The 20633-nt window shown below is 35.9% G+C and overlaps 1 protein-coding gene across 1 annotated transcript in view; it reads left to right on the top strand.

Annotated features, from left to right (window-relative positions):
• The first annotated feature begins 705 nt into the window (after nt 1–705).
• The window catches only part of LOC110038496 (WEB family protein At5g55860), a 30982-nt gene continuing 11054 nt past the window's right edge, over nt 706–20633 (top strand). The window contains exons 1-2 of the mRNA XM_020743361.1: nt 706–882; nt 17490–17685. Coding sequence (XP_020599020.1) covers nt 17512–17685 — 174 coding nt within the window. The 5' untranslated portion in view covers nt 706–882; nt 17490–17511. The remainder of the gene's footprint in view (nt 883–17489; nt 17686–20633) is intronic.

The raw sequence follows: 20633 nt of genomic DNA, 5'->3' as shown, positions 1-20633 counted from the left end.
AATCCGGTGGTGTGTTTGTAAATGCCCTTCAATTTTTACATATTATCTTTATGTATTTTTTTTTTTTACACCTTTAATTTTTTCAAATTAAATTAAATTGGTGATATTTTGGGAAGATATGAAAACTTTAGATGATATAAATATAAAACATAAAAATGAAGTGTTAGATATTTAAATACGTAAGAATTGCATGATATGCATGTAAATGCCCGTTTTGTTCTTTACAAGAACTTAATTAGGTTGAAAAACGTTAAGCAAGTATTTCAACTACGGAAAATATTTGCGTACGTAAACGCTGCGTATCTCGGAGGTTATTCAGAGAGTACATGCGGGTTATATCCGAGTTATAACCTCCTGTAGCCTCCCTAAACTTATCTGTAACTACCGGAATTACAAAAACGCGAAACTTATTTATATGTTACAGATATGTTACAAGTAGGTTACATATATGTTAAATGAGGTATAACATAGATATAACTCCCTTATATGTACGTCTTGCGTACTCAAATATTTTCCTTCATCCACAATGTCTCTTTTCATAAATTTGTATAATTTAATATATTAAAAAATTATTAATTAGTAATCAATAAAAATAATTCTAATTTATTTAAAATTATATATCAACTAATATTAATTAATATGAATATACGGCTGTTTTAAAATTTAAATTACTATTTATATCTAACATATGGCTGTTTTATTTAGTCTTCTCTCTTCGCCCAGTTACGAGCGGAAACCCTCGTAACTGTGGACAGCGCGAGGGGAGCTGGCCGGAAAGTCTTTCTTCTTCCTGCAACAATCCCGAAAGCTGCGTGCTCCCGAACGAAGCAACGGAGATCGCGACGGGAGCTTGCTGGAAAGACGTCGTCGAAGGATCGAGGCGTAAGGCATTGACAGATTTTGTCTGAAATTATATTATCTCTTCATTTGCTCTTACTGTAACCCCTCGCGAGGTGTGTGTTTCTCTCGCGATTCTCCCTCTTCCCGCATTTCTGTTTGTTGAGGAGAAAAGGAAGGTAAATCGGGCTTACCAAATCCGGGATTTAAGGTTGCCATTTTGGCCGTTTGGGAGGATTTAAGTTAAAATCCGGCTTAAATCTAGCCTTAAATCCATTGCCAAATAGCCGCGTAAGATAATGGCTGATGATTGTCAAGTTTTGTTTATTGTTTTTCCTTTGTGCAATTACCAGCCTTTTGCATGTTGCTTTAATTTATAGCGGTTTGTTAAGCTAAAAATAAAATGGTGGATTTTCATGATTTGTGTATGTTTTGATTATTAATGCTGACTTGCTTGTTCAACTTGATTTTATGAGAAACTATGCACTTTTTGGGGATGTTTCTATTATTCTATAGCTCAGACATTAGGATTGCAGCCAATTATTTTTATTTTGTTTGGGTAATTTGTTGGCATTATTTCTTGAAAAATCAACTATATTAATTTGCTTATTGGTGGTATTCTTGTAGGATGAAATATTTGTACAAAGAGCAAATGATAAGTCTTTGAATTTCTGTAGCAACATTAAGCTCCTTATCGTATTCTCTTTTGTTTTTTTTTGTATGTTTATATAAGTTTAAAATTAACAATTTATTGATTTTGGGGGAAATGCTACTTAAATGTGATTTGAATGTGATTTAAATAGATAGAGAAGTGGAAGAGACACATATTGCTATTTATCCGCTTTTTACTACAAAAGAGACGACTAAATTGCTCAATGACATGTTTCATTGTATATCTAGTATCCTTGGAAATGGTTTGCAAAAAAATTAGCATTCATGATACTTATATTAATTTGATAAGTGATGAGCATATTATTATCTTTATTACCCTTAATAGAAATTATTACTAAAAAAACCTCGTTGATTTCATCGATGACAGTCTTATATAAAGCTTTATAAGTTACAATATTTACAAATAAATTCCTGGACTTCATCTATTTACAAATAGGACTCTACATTAGATACAAATCTCAACATTCTCCCTCAAGATTGGCAAAGGATATTCTCTAAGCCCTTTTTGCCACATAACCTAGACAAATCTAATGAACTTAGTCATTTTGGTGAGGCAGTCAGTCACTTGCTCTTCAGTAGCTACATGACATAGCTCCAGTAGTCTGTTATTCAGCTTTTCCTTGATGAAGAACCTATCAATCTGCACATGTTTGGTTCTATCATGTTGCACTGGGTTGTTAGCAATGATGATTACCGACTTCTTGTCACACCATAACATCATTTGGGTTCTCTGATCTACAAGGCTTTCGGCTACATCATCTTAGCAACTTCTAATTTCATGGCCCTATATTCTGCCTCTACCGCTAATATTGCTACAAATGGCATTTCTTACTTCCACGAGACTAAGTTGCCACCTAAAAATATGCAGTATACTATGTGGATCATCTGTCATCAACACAACTTGCCTCTTCGAATCACAAAAATCCTCAATATCTACATGCCCCTCCTTGAATATTAACTCTTTCCACGTTGTACTCTTCAGATTCCTCAAAATCTGATACAATACATCCATATGACCCATTCCTTGGATCATACATGTAGCGGCTCATCACACTTATTGTAAAAGAAATATCGGGCCAGGTGGCATAGATAGATCAGGCGGCGCACTAGCCTATGGTATCCTTCACGATCAACCAATTCACCTGCCTCTGTACTAAACTTGACCTTCTGATCAATTCAAGAGACTTCCAGTTGCAACCCCACATACCTGTCTTCATGGGAAGATCCAGTACATATTTTCCCTGGGATAGGATTATTCCCTCAGGTCCATGGGTAATTTCAATGCCAAATATCTAAGATGCCCCAGATTCTTTACCTAAATTGCTTCCCCAATCTTTCTTCTAGTTGAGCAATCTTTCCTTGAGTTGAGCAATATTTGAGTTGTGATAACCAATGATAATTAGGTTATCCACATCCACAACAAGTATGGTAGTGTGACTTTCATGTTGCCTAAAGAATATTTGGTAGTCTGCATTGATTTACTGATATCTCATGTCAACCATTGTTATTTTGAACTTGTTAAACTAAGTTCGATAACTGCTTCAAGCTATACAATGACTTCCTGAGCTACACACCTTGCCCATTGTCTGGGATGTATTGAATCCCAGTGTTATCTCCATATATACCTCCTACATTATCTCCCCATGAAGAAAAGCATTCTGTAGATCCATTTGGTGGAGTCTCCATCCACGATTCACTACTAGAGAAGCCAATGTTCTCATCGCGCTCATGCTCATTTTTGTGATTGGTGCTAAATTTTTATTGTAGTCAATGTCATACATCTGACTCTACCATTTTGCCACTAGTCGTGCTTTGTGCTTTGTACCTCTTCACATTCCCTTTTGGAGTTTGTTTTTTCGTAAAGATCCACTTGCATCCAACTATTTTTTCCTTACTGGTAGTGATATAATCTCTCATATTCGGTTTTTATCAAGAACTCCTAGCCCTACATGCATTGTTGTTTTCCACTTGAGATCCCCTTTAGCAACCTGCCAACACTTGGGTATAGTGACAAAGTCTAATGATACAATGAATGTTCCATGCAAAGGTGAAATGTTAGAATAAGAAATAAAGTTTGCAATATCAAGTTCCCACCTGAAATGATCAGGAGGATGCTTCGCATTGCTGTGGGAGGTCTTTTTAAAGTTGGGGGGTAGGAGTGGATGGAAGAGGAATAATATTACTTGAGAGTTTTGAATCAAAGGTGGATGATGTAGGTGTCTCAAAAGTTGGGGAAGATCAGGACAAGAGACTTGCTGGCACTGCAAACTGTTTTCTTAGTTTGCTTCTTCCTTCGTGTATACACCCTTAACTCACCTTCAGCCTGAATCCTACCACCTCTGGGGTTAATCTCCTCGATTTCTGTCTCCTTAGTTGATTCATCCCACATCGCAGGGCATTACATTGCACCCACTTACACCACTCCATCACCATTATTACTTATTCTCTTGCCTCATATCTCTTGTGTCTGTTGAGTCACCAAAGGGTGAATTTATCTCAAGAATGTAGTATTGTTTAAAATCTCTGAATGACATATTTATACCCGCAAAGAGTCTTTTCAATTGAGCTCTAGCAGTCATAACCCTTATAAGTAGAAAACTAACCTACGAACACACCATTTCACAGCTCTTGGATCCAATATCTCTACAGATGCCGTTATTTTTCATAAAGCATACACATCCCGATACATTCAATGGAATGATCCCACTATTTTCTCCTTTCAATATCTGATAATGAGTCTTCAACTCCAATACTCTTAAGTGCATCCTGTTAATCAATTGAACGACGATCAATGCTGCTTGCACCCATAAGTGTTGTAGGCCATTCATTGTCATCATCATGCTTTGGGCTACCTTCTGAAGATGTTGATTCTTCTTCTCTGCTACTCCATTCTGTGTTGGTATGTATGGACATATGATTTGATGTTGTATCCCTTAAGCTGACAGGCAGTTCCCAAATGGTTTGTTGACATATTTTGTCCCGTTATTAGATCTCGGTGTCTTTACAGCTGCACCATATTGGGTCTAGATTGCTTTGTGAAAATCTTTAAAGCTAACAACTACCTCACTCTTTTTTTCATCAAGTATATCCATTTAACACCATAAAAACAATCAATAAACGCAATAAAATACTGATAATCATTGATTGAATAGTAGGACAAAGTTTCCATATATCATAATGTATCAAATCAAACACACCATAGCTAGCTCCTATTCCTAGAATTAACATAAAAGCTCCTAGTGAGCTTGCCAAACTCACATGCATCACATACCGGTTTCTCCTTATTTGCCTTTTCATGCATAGATGGATACAACTGACTCAGTAAAATAAGACTGGAATGTTCCATATGTCTGTGATGTAGCAGCAACACATCCTCGATGTTCCTCCCAGATTCTCCTCTGCAGCGCTTTCCACCATGGATACTAGAGCTGAGTCCATTATCTCATGGTCCAAGTACCAGAGTCCGCTATGCCACGTTCCAGTTCGAAGTGTCCGGCCCGTCCCTTTCTCTTGGAAGATCCCCTGAGGAACGTCAAAAGAGACAATGCATTTTAACTGAAGAATAATGACACTAATTGATATTACTAGAAAGGAGCATGCAAAACATTGGACAAAGTCATTTGATTGGTACATCTCACTATACTCTTACCAACAACAGGTTACATTGTACCATTAGCAGTCTGTATATTCTCTGATATTGCTATATGAGTATATGAAGAGAACTCTCCAGTAGTAACTGTCACGTGACGAGAAGCGACACTATGATCTATTTTGATGATTCTGTGGTGGAAACAAAGACAAGAGTGTGTTACCAATACCTTTACTGAAGTGAGTATAAGTGATAATGTTACCCCTCGATGTCGATGGATTTGAAAGATCCTCAACCCCATCTCATGCTCCTTTCTACTTCCAGTTCAACAACTCCAGACACTCATGATCTCCACTAGTAAAGATCACACGTCTTCCCTCATCCTCTGCGACCATCAAATGTCTGGTTGCCCCCTCTTCCACCTTTCCGACCCCCACAACCACAACCACAACCACGACCTCGACCTTTTCCATGCCTATCTATTTCTCTCTTGAGGTGGCTTAGGGTAGGTCCTGCTCAGATGGCCAACTTCACCATAATTGTAGCACTTGCGAGTCTCCCCCTGGACACCTAGCGTGTCTGTGCTCGCAATAACCAATGCTGATGGTGCACCCAAAAAATCACACGACTCAGAGTATAGGTTCATGCAACTCTTCTCTTATATCTTCGCAGCAATGACCTCATCTAATGTAGGAATAATCTCTCGAGCTTGGAGAACCGATCTTCTCTGATTAAGGGCCGGGTTTGGATGAGTCGGAGACTGAAAAGTCCTCATCCATGCAATGATCTCTCCCTTCTTGCACTGCAAATCACCACAACTCGACATATGTGAGAAGTGATCAAGATCTTGCCACAACCGCTTAAGGTCTATAGAGTACTCATGAATTGATCTATCACACTGAACCACCGCCTCTTTCTTATGCTGAATCTGAAACACCTTCTTGTGGTTATCAACTCCAGTATAGATCTTTTTCAGCTTCGCCCAAATGTCGCTCAACTTTTGAATGCCATTTACTGATGAGCAATCAATGGAACCATCGAGTTGAGTAGCCAGGTGCAGAACAAGGTATTTGTGGTCCTCCACTTTTCCCTCTCAGTGTTGTCACTCTTTGGTTCAACCTCCATCAGGTATGCTTCTAGTCTCTTCTCTACTAGAGCATCTTCGATCTGATGCGACTAAATCAGATGCATGGCCAGTCCACCGGGCTTTAGATCCTTAAGAGGGAGATCTAGCTTCACCTGCTTCGGAGCATATGTCGAGGTAGTGGCTCTCATTGAGACGCTAACTCCCTTTATGAGCCCGATCAGGTCCTTTAGAACTTTGGGATCCATATTCCTAGAATTTCCAATTCCTTACCTCCAACACTATCTCCGTCTCCTGACATTTTTAATCACAAAAATCAAGTCTTGATCACACAAATCACACACGACTTCTTGCAAGTTTGCGCGATTTATTTTGACTTAGCCCACCCGAAGCTTCAGGCTGAAGCCTACTTTGTTAGCTCTAACCACAATTGCTTCGCCCAGACAACTTCATTAAGACGCCGATCTCTACCCTGCTTGTCGCGTCGCTGCTGCTTCAAGATCTTGGGCCCTAATTGTGATTGCTTCGCAAATTTGAGGATGACACACTTCCTACTTTGCGATCTCGGGCCCTATCGCGACTGCTTTGCGATTTCGAGAACGACACACTTCTTGCTTCGTGATCTCAAGCACTAATTGCGACTGCTTCACGATTTTGTTGACGATGCCGAAGAAGATCCACGGATCGAGCGGGAGGCAGTGCAGAAGGCGGTAGGTTAGGGCTCTGATATCAAATAAAAAATTATTGCTAAAAAAAATCTCCTTCATTTCATTGATGTGTGCTTAAATAGAGCCTTACAAGTTACAACGTTTACAAATAAATCCCTAGACTTCTTCTGTTCACCAATAGGACTCTACATTAGATACAAATCTCAACAATCTAAATTAGTAGGTTTATAAATTCTCATAATCCGTTAAGTTATCATTAAGTGTTATAGAAGGCTATTATGTATTGTTCACAAAATCTTTATGAACAACTTCGATGTTAGTATATATTTTACTCATCTTTCTTCATAATTTTTCAACCTTAATTTTTTCACCTAAATTGGTTCGATCTTTACCCCTCATTGTACTTGTTCAAATCACTTAAATTAATTTTCAATAATTTTATTTTTCAGCAGATATTACTTCAGCTGTCCATTTATTATTATAATTCCATAATTATTCTTCGTAGTTTTACTATATTTATCTTAGCATTCCCACTTTTGTATTTCTCAACTTATTTATCAATTATTTTTTGTACTCCCAAGCTAATTATATCCTTATAACTTTTACCTTAAATTCTCCATCTCTTATTGCATGGGACTCCTTAGAAATTTCTCCATTTTAACCTCAAATTTATCGTTAACTCTAAATTCTCCCTCATTTGTATTCTCATTTCTTTTTATAATAGATCCAAGCTATTCAAATTCTTACAGTACGTAACATCTTTATCTTTTAACAATAGTTATCACAATTATTAATATCCTGCCCATTAAAATTACAAATCATGTACTCAATTTTTATTCTATCAATTCAAAGACATTTATTTTCTAAATATTTTCTCCATTATTATATCGTTCACCTTTATAAAAGGTTCATTGATTTTATTTTTATGCCATTTGTAAATTGTCTGCACTAGACACCTCACTTTTAGTATTCTCCATATGCATCTCATAATCCATATGAAAGTTATGAACTAAATTTTTATCTTTATTGTAATTTGAGTAGCAACAGATCTAGTGGCGGTGTTGTAATATTTGAGTGATCAAGTCATTAAAAGATGTGAATATTTTAGATATCATGTCTATTATTCAAAGTGATGGTGATATATTTGGAGATGTTATTAGTATAATTTAAGATGGTTGATTGAAGTGGAGGAATGCATCAGGCCTATTTTTTTTAGAGAAGTACCACTTAGACTTAAAGAAAAATTTAATAAGATGGTGGTGAGACTTACAATGCTTTATGGCGCAGAATGTTGGTCTGTAAAAGAGAAGCATAAAAATTAAGTTAAATGTTGTTGTGATGTGAATGCTAAGGTGGATTAGTGGCTTTACACTTAGAGATAAAATGCGAAACGAATATATCCGTGGAAGGGTTGGATTAGCTTCAAGTGACAGACAAGATTAAATAGAGTCACCTTAGATCTACCATTTGATGACGACCTATGTTAAAAAAGGTAGAGGTAGACCTAGAAAGAGTTGGACATGTTGTATAAAAAATGATTTTAATTTATTAGAATTAAATGAAAATATGATAATCAATAGGACACAATGGAGAAAATTGATTTATGTTGTTGACCCCACTTAGTGGGATAAAGGCTTGTTGTTGTTTTTCTTGTTGAAACTCTTTGATCACTCATGATAACTTTAATATTACTCAATATATATTTTTCTTTAATCAGTGATAAGCTTTATGCCTTTAGTATTCTCATAAAATATGTTTTATGTTGATGATGTCATCATTTTTTTATGAATGGTGTGCCTCAAGATAGATATTAATGTACATTCTAATCATTAAAGAGTTAAATGATGCTATGGGCTTTTGGGGATTCCTCGAACAACTTGATCAAGCTACCATTCAAGGCACTATTTACATATTGAATTCCTATAACACTATCAATTATTTTTGTGGCATTATTCAAAGCACTATTTACATATTGAATTCCTATAACACTACAACAACAAACAACAACAAAACCTTTATCCCACTAAGTGGGGTTGGCTACATGAATCCTTTTTCTCCATTGCATCCTATTTAGTGTCATTACTTTCATTTAGTCCTAATAAATTAAGACCATTTTTTATACAATATGCTCAAGTCATCTTAGGTGTACCTTTGCCTTTTTTAACATAAGCCGAATCTAAAATATCTACTCTTCTAATCAGATCATCAGGTGGTCGATGTTTAATGTGACCAAACAGTCTAAGACGACTCTCTTTAATTTTGTCTGTCACTAGAGCTACACCAACCCTATCACGAATATATTCATTTCGCATTTTGTCTCTAAGTGTAAAGCCACTAATCCACCTAATCATTCTCATCTTGGCAACACTTAACTTAGTTTTATGCTTCTCTTTTAAAGGCCATTCAACGCCATAGAGCATTACAGGTCTCGTCACCATCTTATAAAATTTTCCTTTCAGTTTAAGCGGTACTTTTCTATCACACAATAGACCCGAAACATTTCTCCAGTTCAACCAACCAACTTGAATTCTACTAATAACATGCCCATCAATATCACCATCACATTGAACAGTAGACCCAAGATATCTAAAGCGTTCACACATTTTAATAATTTGATCACCCATATTTACATTTATGTCACTATAGCTATTACTAAATTTACATTCCACGTATTCAGTTTTAGTTATACTCAAACGAAGGCCTTTAGACTCCAAGGCAGACCTCCATAATTCAATTTTCTCCTAATATTTTTCTCTCGTTTTATCCACGAGAAGGCTATCATCAGAAAAAAGCATACACCAAGGTGGAACCTCTAGTAAGTGTTCAGTAAGACCATCCAAAACTAAAGCAAAAAGATATGGGCTTAAAGACGATCCATGATGTAAACCAACAGAGATTGGAAAATATTTGGTCAATCCTTCTCTTCGAACACAAGTAACAATTCCTATAACACTACCAATCATTTTTTTTTTGGCATTATTCAAGGTACTACAATTTTACTGTTCCAAATTTTGTGGAGGTACTGCCAGTACTGTAGTAGTGCTAAATTTGAGTTTTTTTTTGTCTATTTCTAATTTTAATTCTGTGGCGAGGATTAAGTTTCAGCCATTGTCTACATTTGTTGGTTTAAGTCTTGGCTTTATATGGATTGAGGTTTACAGTATTTTGCATAATTCCCGAAATGAAGAGGCTTCCTTCTTAAGAGAAATGCAAGAACCCTTTTAACATAAGGCTAGTGCATAATTTTACCCCTTTGAAGTTCTTACAAGAAACTATTACCTAAATATTTCACTAATAGATGCTGATAATTAAGTCCTAATATTAAGAGATGGTGGTTGGATTGAATGTAATATTGGACCAATGGATGAACGGATTGTAGTATAAGGGGCTTGTGAGTTTGTGGTAGAATGATTGGTTAAATGGCATTTGAAGATTGAATTTGAGGATGACAATCAACAAAGTTTTCTCAGGATAAAAGATGGAATTACTCTTTTGGTATAAGAGATATAGCTATGGTTTGTAGGCTATTAGTGTTGAAGTTTGAGTTGACTTTGGTGGCCAATGATAAAAAAATATATGACAATTTAGTAAGTAATGTTAAAAATGAAAACAAAACATCTAATGCTCTAGATCTTGGTGTTGGGTTTACAAAAATGATTCCAACAAAAAAAAGTGTAATCTATCAAAATTAGAATGTCAATGCAGGGTAAAATTACTCTAAAAGTCGTGTAAGTAGCATATATAATATGATTAACAGGGAGGTTTACATCTTTTCAGTGTGTACTATCGAGGTAAGCACTAATATCATTTAGACTAGGGAAAAAGACGTTACAGGGTCACTAATACTAAACAACAATGGTCTAGATGTAGCTTTAAACTTTTGAATAAATGAATGGTGGCTTTATTGGCCAACTTAGGGTCTGTTTGGGGCAACTGCCATGTAGCAGCTACCATAAGAAGCTGTTACAGATAAACTGACTGTTTGTTTGTTTTTTGCAATTTGAAAACAGCTGTGCTGCAGCTGTTTCTGGACAAGTGATCATTTTGCTCTGCCCTTGTATAGTGATGTTGTTTGCAATTGAACTATTTATATCGGTACATTCTTTACTTTAAAAGCAAATATTTAGTGCAGAACATTACAAAATAAAGATAGACACCTCTCTTAACAGTGAGTAGCATAACTATCAAAATAAAATAAAAAAAATATTAAAATAATAATTAATAATATGATAATACTATTTTTAAAATGCAGACGACATATATCATGAGCTAAGCCGTCCTCCAGGGATATTCTCCATGCTCGATTACTCTCGGCGGTGAAATTTTCAAGTCTATCTGCCCACAAAAAAGTCACACTTTTCTATGATTATTAGTGGGCAACCGCAAAACGGTCTCCCGTAACTATGTGGCGGACGTGAAATTAGTAGGAAACTTTGAAGTTCACAGTAAAAATGCAATCGTTTGGAGGTACTAGAAATCCTGGGGCTCATCTTTGAATGCTTAAAAAAAACATACCCTTAGACATAACACAGGTAAAAATTGATAACATAAATAATTAATTATAGTTTTATGCAGCTGTGATGTCTTAGAGAACTCAGTATATAAACAAAAGAATCTGTCAATATAAGAATGACAACAAACCTTATAAAAAAATGGTTTTTGGTTGTCTTTAACCCACGTAATATCAAGCTCGTGTGTATCACATATGCATATCACCAAAAAAGTCCATCCAGAAAAACCTTAAAAATAATAGCAACGAAAAAAATGGAAGAAGTTGGTTGTTTTTATTAAGATTTCATATTTGACACCAACCAATAACAACATACAGACCATCCAGAAGAAACTCTTAAGGTTAAACGTTTCATCATAGATTTGCAAAACCCTCTAAGAGAAAAAAAAGAAATGCAAAATGAAAAAACGCATACTAACTGCATAAAAAGTAAAAAAAGTAAATATTAAATGCATAAGGAACATAAATAAACATGAATTATATAAAATACTGATACATAAATCGTGAATGTCTTCAACATCCATTACAAGTAATAATATGATAAAAACTAACATCCCTTAAATCACCCTCAAACTATCACATTCTTAATTCATTCCCTCAACTCTGTCATCTCGCTTGCACATTCTCTGTCTTTCGTGCATGTCTCGGGAACATATTGCTAAATCTCATGCGGTGGCCCGCAAGCATCTTCCTAATCCATTTGTCGTCAACATATAAGGATGTCATGCAAGGGTAGCGTTCTATGTACGAGTTATATTATATGTACATCAAGTATGCAATTGCAAGTCTACTTGTGCGTGCCAATGCATAAACATCAATGAATTAGCTACAATAATATAAAATTACGAACAAAACCAACATAATTAAATAACATTATAGAAGTAAATAAAAAACTTAACAATGAATGAAAAACTCTCAAATAAAGTGGTATATTCAAAGCAGCATAAATATCCAAAACATCATGAAAAACGATAAAGAAATTAAAATGTCTCACAAGAATATAATAAAAAAATGTCCCTCAAATGTCACTGCTTTCATGAAAATAGGTAAGCGACTCTACAGTCAGCGGACATCATTATGAAAAACTCTTTTCGAGTTAAATATTCATGCAACTTTATAGAGAACAAATACAACGACATGTCCTCATAAATTTTTGGAGTTGCATCCAAAATTCGCATAACCTGCTGACAGATGTTGCTTGTGATGAGTCGGGGTCATTGGTGCATAAGTTGTCAACTGTGAGATATGATTTTTAAGGAAAACAACTACCCCTTTTCTCTTTTTTTTGAACCCGAGGACGCTTTGACCGACATATGGACTCAACTTTATGGAGGTTCAGGCTGAGGCCTTCATTGGATTCACCTATTTGATCAGCTCTCAAATTTCCCAAGATGCCACCAAAACTCGCCTCACTGGAGGAACATACATTGTTGTCCGTTGTCACGACACCTCCAAACGTACGATTCAACTTTTCCTGCTCAGGATCTATTCCACTGTATTTTAATTTTTTTGCAGCACACACCACCCACAAATTCATATATGTTTGATTTGAAAATAAATTAAAAATTGAGAAAAATAGGCGACATTTTAAAAATGCTCACTGCCAGTCTTTCTGCCCATCACTCATCGGAAGCATCAGTTATTCGCTTTACTAGATCTCACCTCAAGCCCATTGATCATCACTTCAATTCTTTTCAGATTTTTCAATTCTTCTTTAGCTGATCCCACATGTTTTTTACTGCATCTTATCATCTTCTCTATCTGTACTTTCCTTGAATCATCCAATATTATTTTACTAGCCTTCCTTATTGAAATATGTTGTCTATCTATTTCCCAGTTCAATCTGCTTGAGACAAATGTTGCAAAATATTATTTGTCTCTTTATCCTATATTGCAGATGAGCCTGTTTTTTTTGTCATAACAATTGTATATTAGTATGAACAAAAAAAACTAATTAACATAAATAGGCGATACGCCTTAAAATATGTTATTTTTATATGTACATTTTATGCTCATTTTTAAGGATATTGCGCTTTAATGGAAGATATTTTGTGTGTTTTTGATTTCAGGTACAAGAGAGAGTTTAAGTGCAAAAAAAAGCAAAAACGGAGCAAAACATGGTCAAATGGAACACAGAAGCAAAAAGTGACCTGACGCCTAAGCGTCAGGTAGTTAAAATAGGATTTTAGAAGCTTGGCGCCTAGGCATCACGGTTGAGCGCCTTGGCGCCATAAACGGTTTTGATTTTTGTGCATTGAATTTAGACGAATTTTGAAGTGGCGCTTGGTGATTTTAAGAGTTTTATTTAAAAGAAACATTGACTGATCGAAAGGAGGCTTGAAGGGGGAGTAGTAGTAGGCGTGGGTGTGTCTGGTGTGAGTGAGTGTGAGAAAGTGTGTTGGTGAGAGTCTTTCTAGCGTGTGTTTTGGTGTGTCTATTAAAGTAAGAAGTCATTAAAGGAATTTTAAAAGATTTGTTTGGGGAGAAGTTTCAGATAAGTATTTTGTATTTTTATTTGAGTTTTGTTTTACTGTGTAAACTTGAATTTTAATATAAATTATGTTTGGTTGTGTTATCATCATGAAGTCTGAGTAGTTTCCTTTCTTTTTCTCCTTGCAATAAGAAATAATCATGTGTAGAATTAGAATTGTTTAAGATTTCTCTTATTTCATACTTGTAATGATTCATTACTTCGTACTTAATTTACTTCTTCAATCTTATCAATTTGAATGTTAAAATTTGTTGTGAATCCATAATGACCTGGGAGTGCTATGTGTTCCTCAACTAGTAAGAATCGCATTAATCTAATGGGTGAGAAAAGGTAGCTCATTGGTTAGTATAAATAGATAGAAAGATAAGTTTTGGGCATAAATTGATGATTCTAAGGTAACAGACTAAACCTTAATCAATTTTATCTAGAGTTTGGAACTTAAGGCTTAGGCTATTCCATAATAATGGTCGTAGTGAGTAAGCTGAAGGTGACAAACTAGAACCTACCCAGCATAACCAAAGATTTAAGAACTTAATTTTAGGTTAGCCAATGTTCTTTATGTACTCGCAAGAGCGTAAAGAATAAGATTGCTCCTATTTTGCGCAAAATTACGTTTAAACCTTTAGACATTTGATTCATACACTGATTATTATCTCTTTGCAAGGGAAAAAACTATACATAGTTGGAACTTTTCCACGTAAAACTAGTTTAGAAATACTGCTTTTTTAATGCTTGGAAATAGAATCAGTAGGAGTTTAATAATTTTTTTTACACATAAACTTGCTACTATATTTCCTAGATAAATGCCTAGAGTTAAAGTAAAGTTTTTCTAAGTACATAAAAAGTGATTCACCATCTCTGTGGATCGATACTGGAGTTCTAAAAGAAAATCCTATATTACTTGAAACGATACATATACGTGCATAGCACCCCTAGTGTGTACACTTTTAATCAAATTCTAAATTCTATAAAATATCTATTGTGCACGCTAGCCTCTAAAATAAATTGGGTGAGTTTTTGGCCATCTTTTTGGAAACTAAATTACTACTTAATTGTGGGTTGGGTCAATAGGAATGCCACAATATCCCAACTCAAAGAAAAATAAGTTTTACAATATCATCATTAATGCCTCTCCATACAACACTACAACACCATCTACACATCACCGCTTCCACCATCTTCACACACAAACACCTCTACACACCAACACATCCACAACACCACCACCACCTCCACACAAACACAACCACACACCAACCACCACCTCCACAACACAATCACCTCTACACATCCACCAACGCATCCTCTAACACAAACACAACCACCACCTCCACAATACCACCACCTCTACATATTCTCTAACATAAACACAACCATGCACCAATCACCACCTCCACACATTCACCAACACATCCTCTCATACAAACACAATCACACACCAACCACCACCTCCACAACACCAACTCCACACACAAAAAACCGTACATCACCACCGATCATCAAAGGTAAAAATAAACTTCAGCCCATATTTTTTATTTGATGTAGTTACATACAGAGCACCCTAAACGTTTCTATCAACAAATCAAGCTCTTTCAGCCATTTGTCATATTCTCACTCAAACATCAAAGGTAAAAATAAAACCTCATTTCATATTTTTCATTTGAGGCCACGACATACAGAGCACCTGAAACATTGCTATTACCCTCTTTCAGTCATTTCTCAAATTCTTGTCAAAAATCAAAGGTAAGGATAAAAACCTACCCCATATTTTTCATTTGCGGATACTATATACAGAGCACTCGAAACATTGCTATCAACAAATCAGACACTCTCTTTCAGTCATTTCTCAACTTCTCACTCAAACATCAAAGGTAAAAATAAAATTCACCCCATATTTTCATTTGCAGATATTATATACAAGGCACTCGAAACATTGCTAATTACAAATCAAACACCCTCTTTCAGCCATTTCTCAAATTGTAACTCGAATATCAGAGGTAAAGATAAAACCCCATTCCATTTTTTTATTTGAGGAAACTACATACAAGGCACTCGTAACATTCCTATCAACAAATCAAGCACCCTCTTTCAGCCATTTCTCAAATTCTCACTCAAACATCAAAGATAAAGATAAAACCTAACTCCATATTTTTCATTTGAGGATACTACATACAGGGCAGCCGAAACAGTGCTAACAACAAATCAAGCACCCTCTTTCAGCCATTTCTCAAATTCTCACTCAAACATCAAAGGTGAAGATAAAAAACCCATTCCATATTTTCCATTTGAGGACACTACATACAGAGCATCCAAAACATTGCTATCAATAAATCAAGCATCTTATTTAAGTCATTTCTCAAATTCTCACTCAAAAATTAAAAGTAAAGATAAAATCCCTTCCAATATCACATTCAGCCACAAATTCGCAAAATCCAAATTCCAAATTTTATAAAGAGAAAGTCACAAATCATAAAATTCAAATTCTCACTTCAAACGCAAATGAGAAAGCTAGAAATAGCAAAATCCAAATTCTCACTTCAAGCTGCAAATAAGAAAACCACAAATCGCAAAGAGGAAGTCATTCCATCGAAAGAATATGTAATATCGTGGAGGACAAAGAGTATATTAAACAGTGAGAGAGCCGGAGATCGGAGGTAAGAGGGAGACTAGAGAGGCAATCCGTTGCCACAATAATCGGAGGGAAGAGGGAAAGGAGAAAGGCAACTCATTGCCACCGGAAAGAGAGCGATCGAGAGAGGCAACCGAGAGAGCCGAGGGCAGAAGAAACACTGACAATGGTGAGAAGGGAGCGCGAGAGGGTAGGTAAGTAATAAGTTCGTGAAAAAATGAGGGCCGCAGGGTCGTACCCGCAGCCCGCATTTAACATATATTTTTAAGAAAAGCCTCCGCGCCATTGTTTCCAAATGCTTCTTCCTGCTTTTTCAGAACGCAACGCGCCAAATAAGCTGCCCCAAACGAGCTCTTAGTCTATTCTAGTATGTCATTTTTAGTGATGATTCTATATCTACACGTGTCTTTGTTTGTCTTCTGCTATATTTTCTCCCATCTTGTTTTTTTAGTTTTCTCAAATATGCAATTGCTTGTAGAGTGGTAACCTTTTTGATGGATTCATCGATGTTTAATGCAATTTAATTTCGTTCTTAATCTTGATGACAGATATAAGTTTTAAATATCTGTGTAGAGAAGTAAACTTCATAGTGAATGTTGCATTCAAGATTAAATTTATTTGATTTGCTTCTTAATCTGGATGACCTGTGTTTGATAAAGTAGTCATCAAATTAAATTGATTTATCTTACTTGGACTCTTTGCATTGTGTTAAGAGCAATGCTATTTGACGAACATACCGTAATGAAGTGTAATGCATTTGTCATTCTAAACTTGCATTCTATCTAATGTTGCGCATGTGCGCTAAAATTGTTATTTACTTGTCATTGGCTGAAGAGTCTAATATAGGTGCTAAGAATTTGACAGGAGTGCTTAATAACTGCTAATAGAAATCCTGATTCACCATTATTTACCCACATATTGTGATTCCATGATGACATCAATTTTTTATTTGGCTCTTGGAATTTGTTCCCGTTTGATTTTGATATCTGATAGTTTACCATGCTTGTAGGATTTCAAAATAAGAAACAAACATGATGGGCGTCAAGGCTCGTCCAGCTTCCACTGATCCTCCTAAAATAGAGGTGGGTGAGATAGACACTAGGGCGCCCTTTGAATCTGTCAAAGCTGCTGTCAGCTTATTTGGTGAGGTTGCATTGTCCAGTGATAAATCAGCATCAAGAAAACTAAAGAGCCCATCATATGAGGTGAGCTGTAAAATGTTTTGTATAATCATCCCATTGTTTATTGAAGATTTCATGAAATTTAGTACTCAGTATTATCATGGCTCTTTGATTTTTTAAGGAAGTTAACTAGTTGACAATAGTGATGGTGATAAAGGTGAAACACGTAATTTTTTGTTTTTATGATGCTTTCAAATCCATATCTACGGTCTCTGTTGATACTTGAATCAATACTAGCAAACTTCAATGTGATATTTTGGATGCACACCTGAAAACTTCAGGGGTTGTTCTCCATCATGCGCAAGTCTCGGTTTTTTGTTTCGGCATTTTACCTATAAATTAGATGCAGCTATTTTTTGTTGTAACTAGTGTTTAAATTGCTATGTAACCATAATTCACTTGTACGTGTTGACACTAATAACTTGTAGGGGCATTTACATACCTACCACATAATTCTTAAGTATTTACATATCTAAAACCTAGAGTTTTATATTTACATGCATAAACACTCAAGTCTTTAACATCACATAAAAATACGACTATTACCAACTTTTTAAAAGAAAAATATGCATTTTAATGCTTATGTTGTGACACCAAAGTTTTATAAATGTAAATTTCAAGCTTTGGGTGTCAGATATATAAATACACAAGAATTGTGTGGTATGTATGTAAATTTTACTAACATTTAACTCAACTTTAAATGATTCGAAACTTTGACTTGCCATGGGAACCAGTCCTAAGAGGTAACCGAGTAATGAAATCCCACACCTTATTGAACTGTTCAATTTATTTGACTCTGATTTTATTGATGCACAAATTGGTCGGTTTAAACCAGTAGATTTTTGTTGCAACAACTAGTAGATTGATTTTCATTTGTTGAACTATTAGATTGATACTCCTTTGGAATAAGGCTAATGATGATTATGATGATGGATGCTCCAAGTTTGCAACCCAGCAGCTTTTTAATTTGTGCTGTTCTTTAGCATTTATTTATTTCCTCAACGATAACTTGCAAAACTTGTTGCTTGTACTTGTTTTACCTTTTTTTTTTTTTTTTTTGAAATGTATGGTTATAATGGCAAAGTGTTATCTCTTTCCTTGTGAATTTATTGATATGAAAAATTGGGTAGCTCAACAGGCCTTTGCTGTAGTCCGCACTCAAAATTAGGATTTGTTTCCTCTATTGATTAGGAAAAAAGGAGTCTGTCTGGAAAAACTTTTCATGTTTTTTTTTTCTTTTTTGAAAGTTAGTAGGGTCTTTGTTTGGTCTATCTGTTTTCACAACTAAGTCCTCATTTACCGAACCATTAAGAGTGATACAACTGCTAACTGAGCACCCCGCCCTTAAGAGGGAGACACCTGTTGGATTTTACCTGTCAAATCTCCTAGGTAAAGGTCTTGTTGACATAGTTATTGGTAGATTTTAATGCTTAGCAACTCAATGATGTTGCAAGAATTTCTGACTTTACCAAACTATCTCTATTGTCAGGATTGATCTTTTTCTTTTCCTGTTGTTTATTCTGATATTTTATTGGTGTCGCTGTTAACATGTTTTTTATTCTTTTATGCTTATAACTATTTTTATCAATTTTTTCGTGTACCATCTGTGACGTACGCTTTTTTCTTGTTTCATTATAAAAAAATCATCGTAATTTCATCTATTTTAATATTAACTTGAACATTATATTGATAAGATTTCTCTTTTAAATGCTAATTTTGATTTGTTTCAACTTGAAAATGGTGTCTGAATTTTAGGAACTGTTCATATAGTGCCGTTTACTTTGGTATGAAGCAGGTCTTTTCTACTAATAGAAAATATCGGAATGATAAATTTAGTTATATAAGGCTTTGAGGGTATTTAACAATGCCAATTAATACTTTAATGCTGCTTTTACTGTACCATTTTACAATTCAGACTCAATTTAAGTCAATTCTAATCCAAGCACAACATAAATAGGTCAATTCTAATCTTATGCTGTTGCCCTCATATCTTTTCTACAAGATGAGTCGATCGGATGCGACGAGAGTAGCGAAGGGTGAATGTGAATCACATGATCAAACTTGAAATGCCTATATGTTCGCCAAAATTGATCTAAACAATGCCTGTTTGCAAAAACGGACCCCACCTTTCCATTCATAGGGTTAAAAATATCTAAGAAAGAATCTTCCGTGAATGAAATGAGCAGACAAATTGTCGACGATGGGAATCGAATGCGACGTCATGTGATCAAACATTAAATGTCTTGATTACACTCAAGTTCGCCTGAAATGACGTCTGATCACAAAATAGACAGTCAAGCTAGTCCAAAATATTGAATTTGCTTAAGGAGTCTGGTATTATCGAAAGAACTAAGAACGGCGAAAGCGACATATCACCAATGCGACATGTGCTATTTAGGCGCTGTTTGGTTCGGCTTCTGCTGCGCGGCGCGGCGTGCGACTGCGGCTTCGTCCGGCATTCCGGCGTTTGGTTCGGCGTTTCGCGGCAAATGGTGCGCCCGCGGCTTCGTCCCGCATTCCGGCGTTTGGTTCGGCGTTTCGCGGCAAATTTTTGGCGAAGCGGATCGAACCGCGGCCGCGATATTAGGCCGCGGTCACCGCTTTCCTTTACCCATTGTCCCGCTTACCCCTTTCGTTTCTCTGCAGCCCTAACGAGTTCCCTTGCGGCTCTCCTTCGTCCTCTTGCTTCGTTGCCCCGCGATCGACAGATCTGAGGTATAACGAGCATTTTTCTTCTTGTAATCGCAGATTTGAGGGTTCTTTACGATTTTTTCGAGTGTGATGTTCTCTCTACTCCTATCCTTCCTACTTCGGCGATTTTTTCTTCAACACATGGAAAAGACGACTGTGATGTTCTTTACCCCTTTCGTTCATCACTAGGGTTATGCCTTCTCTTTACCTTCTCCTTTGACGCATTCTTATTTGGTGGCTGACGGCACAAGGGTGGTCGGGGGTTGTGGTTGGGGTGGGGG

This window comes from Phalaenopsis equestris, unplaced genomic scaffold, assembly GCF_001263595.1.
Source record: "Phalaenopsis equestris unplaced genomic scaffold, ASM126359v1 Scaffold232974, whole genome shotgun sequence".
Lineage (NCBI taxonomy): Eukaryota > Viridiplantae > Streptophyta > Magnoliopsida > Asparagales > Orchidaceae > Phalaenopsis > Phalaenopsis equestris.
This window is presented reverse-complemented; position numbering and strand designations above follow the sequence as displayed.